The sequence below is a fragment of the Electrona antarctica genome (assembly GCF_951216825.1).
Source record: "Electrona antarctica genome assembly, chromosome: 20".
In the NCBI taxonomy this organism is placed as follows: domain Eukaryota; kingdom Metazoa; phylum Chordata; class Actinopteri; order Myctophiformes; family Myctophidae; genus Electrona; species Electrona antarctica.
Window position 1 is genome coordinate 32,154,407 of NC_136801.1, and position 10,000 is coordinate 32,164,406.

At 41.7% G+C, this 10,000-nt stretch overlaps 1 protein-coding gene across 1 annotated transcript in view; it reads left to right on the plus strand.

Annotated features, from left to right (window-relative positions):
* The window catches only part of LOC306913140 (receptor-type tyrosine-protein phosphatase mu-like), a 144,433-nt gene that overhangs the window by 58,725 nt on the left and 75,708 nt on the right, over positions 1 to 10,000 (plus strand). The window contains exons 7-9 of the mRNA XM_079489696.1: positions 3,204 to 3,378; positions 6,470 to 6,582; positions 6,833 to 7,013. Of these exons, the coding sequence (XP_079345822.1) occupies positions 3,204 to 3,378; positions 6,470 to 6,582; positions 6,833 to 7,013 (469 nt within the window). The remainder of the gene's footprint in view (positions 1 to 3,203; positions 3,379 to 6,469; positions 6,583 to 6,832; positions 7,014 to 10,000) is intronic.

A 10,000-nucleotide genomic window follows, 5' to 3' on the forward strand; every position in this document is an offset into this window, starting at 1 on the left:
CAGTAAACTACTTTACCTCATTAACATACAGGTAGTTGTCCACCTCATTATCATAAACCCCCATTAGCATGCAGTAAACTACTTTACCTCATTAACATACAGGTAATTATCCACCTCATTATCATAAACCTCATTAACATGCAGTAAACTACCTTACCTCATTCACATACAGGTAATTATCCACCTCTTCATAAACCTCATTAACATGCAGTAAACTACCTTACCTCATTAACATACAGGTAATTATCCACCTCATCATAAACCTCATTAACATGCAGTAAACTACCGTACCTCATTCACATACAGGTAATTATCCGCCTCATTAACATAATCCTCATTAACATGCAGTAAACTACCTTACCCCATTAACATACAGGTAAACTACCTTACCTCAATATCATAAGGTAATATAACCAATTGTTATTATTTCAAAACATCTCACACAAACACGGTGAAATACCACAGATTGGCATTTCCGTACATACACGCCTAGAAAAGCCCCAAATCCGTACAATAAAAATCTGTAAAAAAATCATGGACTCACATGTGCCACACTGTGGCTGATTTGCCACACTACACCCATTGACACCTTTAAATTAAGTGCGAATCGTGGTACCACCAAAGGGGGTGTGGCGCCACAGAGGCACCAGGGAGGTACTCAAGTGGTATCACTGCCAGTCTTAACTGCTCACCACTGTATTACACTGACATTCTCCCCATAGACTGTGACAGAGGGGCGCTGTCTTCGCAATGTTCAACTGGCGTGCTTTAGCGCGCTCGGTATGGTGTCTCTCGTGGCTCAAGCTCAGTAGAGCCGACTCAGCCCCGTCCTAGTTGTAACCCAATTGACCATAATTATCCCATTCAGGCCTGACCTCGAAATTTTAAAAAAATCTTCTAAATCCTCCAGTTTTCTGAAATAAATATTTTCACGATTTAAAAAAAAATATCAGACCTACAAGCTCGTAGCGCGCCACTCGGTGGCGCGCTATGAGCTTGTAGATCTGATATTTTTCAATGGCTAAATTATAACAGAATGTTTAAAACACCAAAAGGGGTTCCCGCCAAAAATGGGTTATGCAGAACGCATCCATCTTGCCAGCAAGGTGCTGACTATAGGTGCAACTTCCCAAAAGTTCTAGCTAATTGTAGGGAAAAAAAACATCAAACTCAGCAACATTGCAGCTGTACGGAAAGCTTGGATTATCCTTCTTTCTATCTGCAAAGTGTTTGTTATTATTATTATTATTCAAGTATTTTTATTGAAGTTTGAGACAGGACAAACAACAGATACATAACAATTACAAAACAGATACAGGACAAAACAACAACACCAGTACTCAACATTCATGTATAAAATAAAAAAGTCTGAAATACAATGTAAAAAACCACAAATTGTACATTAATGAAATCAACTGTAACTGAAAAAAAAATACAAAAAAAAAATGACTACGTAGAAAATACTTGCAAAGTGTTTGTTTCATAAAAATCCACCGTAGACATGTTATGAGCTACTTCCGGTCAAGAAATAATATGTAGTGATTTTGAGCGTGTTCTAGGCGTGTATTTGCGGAATTGCCAATCTGTGCTATTTCACCGTGTCTGGCTGAGATGGGGCTGGTTATAACTCTATGGTGCAAAGCGCGTATAAAGAGCTCTCTCCACATGTTCACAACCTGCATGTTGCTCAGCATCCAAATGGAAGCGGTCACAGACGTACTGTGAACATTCCAGTAAGCTTAACCCATTTTGGGCGGGAACCCCTTTTGGTGTTAGCATTATGTTATGCTTTAGCTATTGAAAAATAGCAGATCTACAAGCTCGTAGCGCGCCACCGAGTGGCGCGCTACGAGCTTGTAGGTCTGCTATTTTTGAAAAATTGTGAAAATATGCTACGAGCTTGTAGGTCTGCTATTTTTTGGAAAAAAAACTCGTGAAAATATTTATTTCAGAAAACTGGAGGATTTAGAAGATTTTTTTTAATTTTTGAGGTCAGGCCTAAATGGGTTAAGGACCACTCTGAAAGACGAGCTCCAAGGCAGCGAGAGAGAAAACAATAGGCAATGCACTCCACCGCCAAGGTGGAGTGCATTGCCTCTCAGGTTGTGAATGTCTCGAGGGAGCACTTTGATTTTACAATAAACCACCTGATGCTGCTTTGAACAAATAAGAGGCGGAATACAAATGAGTTGTCTCGGTATACAGCTTTTCTTTCTCGGTGTGTCCAATGCTCCCTGTGGCATTCCACTTCGTACAGTTATTTATGGACGTTAGTTTTGTGATGTGTGCGAATTCCTAGAATCTACAGTAGGAAGAGTTCAATATTTATTTTCCCTATAGGCCTGTATAGTGTGCGTGCGTGCGTGCGTGCGTGCGTGCGTGCGTGCGTGCGTGCGTGCGTGCGTGAGTGCGTGCGTGCGTGCGTTGCACTGCGTTCGTGTGTGTGTAAATGTGTCAAATCAAATCAAACTTTATGTGTATAGCACGTGTCCAACGTCCAAGGTCGAAACAAAGTGCTACACTGAGCATATTTAAAATACAGACAGGCAAGAAAAGAAAAATGTAATGTGAGAAAACACAAAAAGAAGAGAAACACAAAAATTAAACAGCATATCATTATGCAGCATATCAAAGTAATAAGTAATGTTGTATTTCAGGGTATTGGGGTTGAAATTTCTATACAAATTATTAATATTGTATTTCATGGTATTGGGGGTGTATATAATTAATATATTGTATTTCAGCGTATTTTGGGGGGGTCTACTGCGCAAATGTATTAATTCAATATATGATTAATATGTCAGGGTATTGGGGGTGTAAATGTATTACACATATTATTACTATTGTATTTCAGGGTATTGGGGTGTAAATGTATTAAACATATTTTTACTATTGTATTTCAGGGTATTGGGGTGTAAATGTATTAAACATATTTATTACTATTGTATTTCAGGGTATTGGGGTGTAAATGCATTACACATATTTATTACTATTGTATTTCAGGGTATTGGGGTGTAAATGTATATTACAGATATTATTACTATTGTATTTCAGGGTATTGGGGTGTAAATGTATTAAACATATTTATTACTATTGTATTTCAGGGTATTGGGGTGTAAATGTATTACACATATTTATTACTATTGTATTTCAGGGTATTGGGGTGTAAATGTATTAAACATATTATTACTATTGTATTTCAGGGTATTGGGGGTCGCCAAGCGTTTGTCAGAGAGACCAAGGCGGTGAACTCTCGACGCTACGTTGCCAGTTTTGACGTTGAAAACACGACAAAGGGAGACTCCGGTCGCTATCGATGTCTCGCCCAATCAGAGCACGGTGTGGGCGTGTCCTCATACGCCGAGCTCACTGTCAAACGTGAGTATACTGCATTCTGATTGGTCCATATACTCTGTGGATTATATTTAGAATATTAATAGTATTATGATGAGGAATGTTTTATTAGAAGGACTGAATACACTATTGCATGTTTAGGCCAGGAGGAGAGGAGAGGAGAGGAGAGGAGAGGAGAGGAGAGGAGAGGAGAGGAGAGGAGAGGAGAGGAGAGGAGAGGAGAGGAGAGGAGAGGAGAGGAGAGGACTTTGGTTTTCTCAGATGTTGGTGTCATTATAGTTTAGATCAATACTCTAATAGAGGTGACATCTCTCTCTCTCTCTGTGTGTGTGTGTGTGTGTGTGTGTGTGTGTGTGTGTGTGTGTGTGTGTGAGAGTGTGTGGATCAATAGCTTGTCTGATGTCTCTGTTTCAGCAAACAACATGGATGGACACACACACACACACACACACACACACACACACACACACACACACACACACACACACACACACACACACACACACACACACACACACACACACACACACACACACACAGGTCAGTTGTCGTTGGCCACCTGACCTGACAGATATCCCACAATCCCCGGCACTTACGTAAACTCCTGATTGAACTGTCAATCAACCAGTGCTTCGTGCGTGCGTGCGTGCGTGCGTGCGTGCGTGCGGCGTGCGTGCGTGCGTGCGTGTAAAAGGATATCACTTCTTTGATGATAATAGAAGTAGGAGCAAAAGAGCAAAAGAAAGTGAGATAGTTAAACCTTTATTGATCCCTTAATAGAGAGAGAGAGAGAGAGAGAGACAGAGACAGAGACAGAGACAGAGACAGAGACAGAGACAGACAGACAGACAGACAGACAGACAGACAGACAGACAGACAGACAGACAGATAGAAGGGTGGATGTAGTGGGTCAAGGAGAATTAGATCAGCTCTACAGGGGATTGTGGGTAATGGAATCCAGGTCTACTGTGATTTGCTGAAGTTCAGGAATAATAGTGAATTTAACTTTAACACCGAAGCTCCACTGCAGCCATCGGGCGTCGCTTCAGCTTCAATGCAAGGAGGAATGTTTTTAATCAATGAAGTGTGCTCCATTGCCGATGCTGCGTTGCATTGCATTGCGCTGTGCTGCGTTGCATTGCATTGCGCTGTGCTGCGTTGCGTTGCATTGCACTGCATTGCGTTGCGTTGCGTTGCGTTGCGTTGCGTTGCATTGCACTGCGTTGCGTTGCATTGCGTTGCATTCGTCCCGATTCACCCCAGTTGATTTTTTGACGCCGTCCAAACGCAACGTAACGCCACACAGTATGTGGAGCTTTGGCGTTAGTCCTCCTCTCCTCATTATAGGAGAGGGACGTTACGATGACACAGACAGACACAGAAAAATCCCTATATGGGCATAAAAGAGACACAGACAGAGGTACAACAGGTATTGCTTAACACAAACACTGCCACCTGGTGGACGCAAGAGCCAACGCTTGACTGCTGACCCGGATGTACTTGGTTTTAGTGTGATGCACGTCCGTTTGTGGCGTCCATTTTAGATGCTAAATATAATAATAATAATATTAATATTAATATTTAGCGTAAATGCTAGCGAGCTAAAATGAGGCCATCCTTTAGAAAACGCCAATGTTCCAATCGGGATCACCGGGTAATCAGAAAAGACCTCCGAACATCACGCATTTTGTCAAAACCATGGAGAGCTCCGTAGATTTAGAGTTATTCAGCTTTTTAGTCCGGTTGTATTCAAGAAGTGAACGGCAGTGCGCAGGCGCGAAACCGGCCAGAATCACTGAAGAAGGAAAGGCCAAGCAAAAAAAAAAGAAAGAAAAAGGGTTTCTTTTCATATTTTCTTTACAAAAGGAACACATTTCAGCGAATATTATAGTTACAACCTGTGGTTGACACAACATCTATTCATAGGTTGTTAATTAATGGCGTTAATTTGTGCTCTTTAACAATGCTTCAGCCAATTAGAGACATTCACACGCACAGCAGTGATATTTATTTTTATCCCAGGGTTCACGGCAGCCTCTGTTCCAATCTGCACAATAACTAAATGTGAGGTTCTCTGTAGCTGCCTCTGGCCCTTGTAATGATGTCTAGTTGCCACCTCCTCCTCCACCTCCCTCCATAACCTCAAGGTCCTCTTCCCTGAACACACTGGCTTTCCTCTTAAGGAGGGCAACAATCTGCTGGTTCATCCAGGGTTTATTGTGAGAGAAGTACAGTAGTGAACCCTCTTTGAGGGCACGCACACCTCCTCTCAGTACCTGATGTAATCTGTGATGGCCTGGCATAGACCGCCTTTATATCATCACCATGTGCCCTGGAGTCCCACTCCCAGACCCTGTCCACACCTACAGTATACACGTTTAAAACCTCTGTAAAATACAATATATCCTGTGTCTTACCCCCAAGGAGAGTAGGCTTTCAACACATTATAACCGTCTTTGTTTTGGTGAGCAACAAAAGTGTATTATTTATTTTTTACTAAATGTCAAGACTGTGCTACCGGCAATATGAAACAAATGCCAGAAGAGTCACATCTAACTATAAATGCGCCACGTCTCTGACTGTGTGTCTGTCTGTGTGTCTGTCTGTGTGTCTGTCTGTGTGTCTGTCTGTGTCTCTGACTGTGTGTCTGTCTGTGTGTGTGTGTCTACGGTTGTAATGCACGTAACTCGAGAACCGTTTGCCCCACCGACTTCAAATTCGACACACACGTCGACACACACGTTCCACCCCCCCCGCGCAGGGAATGCAGTGCCCGGTCGGACCCATGGTTCTCCAGAACCACCACAAAAGGCTCTGGTCAGGCTCTGCCAGTGGGCCTAACAAGGCCAAGTCCCCTGACCTGTGCAATTTCCAGCCTCTGCCTCAGCCAATTGATTGCCATGGTAACCCTACACCTGCCAACCTGATTACTTAACCAGTTTGCCCTCTTCAGACACAGGCAGATACAGAGATCTCCATGTGGGACACAGACAGACAGGCAGATACAGGGAAATGGGAAATGCACGATTCCATAGTTAACTGCGACCTTCGGTCACAATAAATACACATGTAGAAGCAACTAGCACCGCTTATTGTTGTTGTTGTTTGTGTTCAGAGCCCCCCTCCCCCATCGCTCCGCCACAACTGGTTGCTGTTGGCGCCACCTACATGTGGATCGAACTCAACGCCAACTCCATCAACGGAGACGGACCCATCAGAGAGAAAGAGGTACACGAGTGTGTGTGTGTGTGTGTGTGTGTGTGTGTGTGTGTGTGTGTGTGTGTGTGTGTGCGCGTACAGCCGTGCATGCGTCGTGTTTGTGTGTACAACCTGATGTTGTATAATACTGCAGTTGTGTAATTTTGTGATACTGTGAATTTTTACAGGTGGAGTATCGGACAACATCTGGCATCTTGATAGACACCACACCAGTGGATAAATCTCACGTTAATGATAATATTTTGTAATCATTGTACAGGTGGAGTATCGGACATCGTCAGGCATGTTGATAGACACCACGCCAGTGGATAAATCTCAGCTGAAGATCGGTCATCTGGACCCAGATACTGAATACTTCATCAGTGTTCTGTTAACCAGACCCCTGGAGGGAGGAACGGGAAACCCTGGGCCACCTCTCAATGCCAGGACCAAATGTGCTGGTAGGTCTGTCTGTCTGTCTGTCTGTCTGTCTGTCTGTCTGTCTGTCTGTCTGTCTGTCTGTCTGTCCGTGGATACAATGGATGTGATTGGATCCTATGGGATCTTATAAGAGGCTATATGGATAAGATGTGATGCTATTGATGTGATTGGATCCTATGGGATCTTATAAGATGCTATATGGATAAGAGTTGATGCTATTGATGTGATTGGATCCTATGGGATCTTATAAGATGCTATATGGATAAGAGTTGATGCTATTGATGTGATTGGATCCTATGGGATCTTATAAGATGCTATATGGATAAGATTTGATGCTATTGATGTGATTGGATCCTATGGGATCTTATAAGATGCTATATGGATAAGATTTGATGCTATTGATGTGATTGGATCCTATGGGATCTTATAAGATGCTATATGGATAAGATTTGATACTATTGATGTGATTGGATCCTATGGGATCTTATAAGATGCTATATGGATAAGATTTGATGCTATTGATGTGATTGGATCCTATGGGATCTTATAAGATGCTATATGGATAAGATTTGATACTATTGATGTGATTGGATCCTATGGGATCTTATAAGATGCTATATGGATAAGATTTGATGCTATTGATGTGATTGGATCCTATGGGATCTTATAAGATGCTATATGGATAAGATTTGATACTATTGATGTGATTGGATCCTATGGGATCTTATAAGATGCTATATGGATACGATTTGATACTATTGATGTGATTGTATCCTATGGGATCTTATAAGATGCTATATGGATAAGATTTGATACTATTGATGTGATTGGATCCTATGGGATCTTATAAGATGCTATATGGATACGATTTGATGCTATTGATGTGATTGGATCCTATGGGATCTTATAAGATGCTATATGGATAAGATTTGATGCTATTGATGCGATTGAATGCTATGTGTATGAATGGATGCTATGGATGGACATGATGATTGGATTCTATGGATAAGATTGTGTTCATGTGTATGAATGGATGCTATGGATAAGATTGTGTTCATGTGTATGAATGGATGCTATGTGTATGAATGGATGCTATGGGTGAAAGGATCTCATGGTTTGATAGTTCCCAGAGTTGCTTAATTAAAGGAGGGGAAGTTTGAAAGAGTTTAATCTTTGATGTAAAATGTTTACTGAATCTCCTTGAAGTGAATTGTGCTGAGCAGGAAGCTCACACACTAATTGTTGTCCTCGTTATCTAGTGATTAGTCTAATTGAAGCCTGATTGATTGGTTGCTGTCACGATGGAGCGTGCGTGCGTGCGTGCGTGCGTGCGTGCGTGCGTGCGTGCGTGCGTAGAGGAGAGAGGAGGGGGAGTGCAGTAATTCAGTTACTTAACCCTAGAACATACATGGGGCAACTGGCGGCCCGGGGGCCACATGCGGCCCCCACCTTCACTTACAGGTTAATATATCGGTATACTGATATATTTTTCATTTCAGCTGTTACAATTCCAATCATGTAAACATGATTTAATTACTTCAGTCTAAATTAGTAGCTTAATGAGTAGTATTGAAAGGTTATTGTCTTTTTGATGTCCAATGTATTTTTTACTGAATTTCTCTCCAATTAAAAAAAAATCAGGATTCCAATTCAAATATAGCAAAAATAGACAATCTACAAGCTCAAAACGCGTTGCGGTGTGACGCGTTTTGAGCTTGTAGATTGGCTATTTTTCTAAGACAGTAATGTGCAATGTGATCCTCTGGAGTGAGTGTGGAAATATAGTGGCCCTCTCCATCGTCAAAGTTGCCCACCCCTGTCCTAGAACACTAAACATATTTTTGGGGGGGCTCTAGCCCCTCCTATATTCAGCTATTACTGTAGATATTCGTCTTACACAAACATTACATTTCCCATTGACAATGAATGGAGAATTTACGTCATAATTATGTAGATGAGCAAATCAGCTATTTTTGGCCTACAGAAAATAAATCCCATTGACAATGAATGGATGTTGTATCATGATAAGAGCGCCCCTCACTTCACATGGGTATGATTTTGAGGGGTGCTAGCCCCTCCTATATTAAAGCAATAAGCCACGAGAGGTCTCAGGTTACCGTGTATTTTACAATGGCTGGGGGCGTAGTCTTCTACTTCTATATGAGCCGGGCGGCGCTTAGACGTCCGCACGGCATGGGTTTGTAAGGCAATCAAGCGCTCCCCTTCCCCAGTACAGCTACAGAGATGTGGAATCAGCTGCGAATTATATAAAGTGATTGAAGGTGTGGGTTATTGGTGAAATGTACACCGTTCACGTGACGGTAACCAGCCAATCAGAATCAAGTATTGGGACTAACCGTTTTAGAAACAGCTTTTGTCCCCAAAAAATGTCCGCAACACAAACATTAAATGCCATTGATGAATGAAGGGAAAATTTACATCATCTTGATCCCCACACGTCTCATATTTTCCATCTAGAAATTAGGTCAAATGTCCGCCAAATATGACGTAAATTTATGGCAACAGGCAACAGGCATTCTGATTGGCCAGTATGAGATGATGCATGATGATGTACGATGATAAGAGCGCCCCTCACTTCACACAGGTGTGATTCTTTGTCACACCATCACTAAACACGGGTATATTCTACCCAATGTAAACAATTCCATAAAAATATTTCTCATAATAAAAATAAAATCAAATAAAATCTATATTTTGATAGAGTTACTATATATACGCCCCTAGTCGGGACCCATCAAGGGTTAGATTGGGGGTCCAAAGTCGCTGTGACAGTGTCATGTCCAGGGGGTCAGTGTTGATTTCGTAGACTAAAACTGAGACAGAAAATGTTCGTCGACTACCTTTTTCCACTGACGAAAACTGAATGGAAACTACATAAAAACTAAGCTATGATGACTAAAACTAAGACTAAATATACTGACAATTTCGTCAACAAATTTAAACTAAAATAAAATGTTAGGAAGGGACTAGTGGACAAGAGATCCAG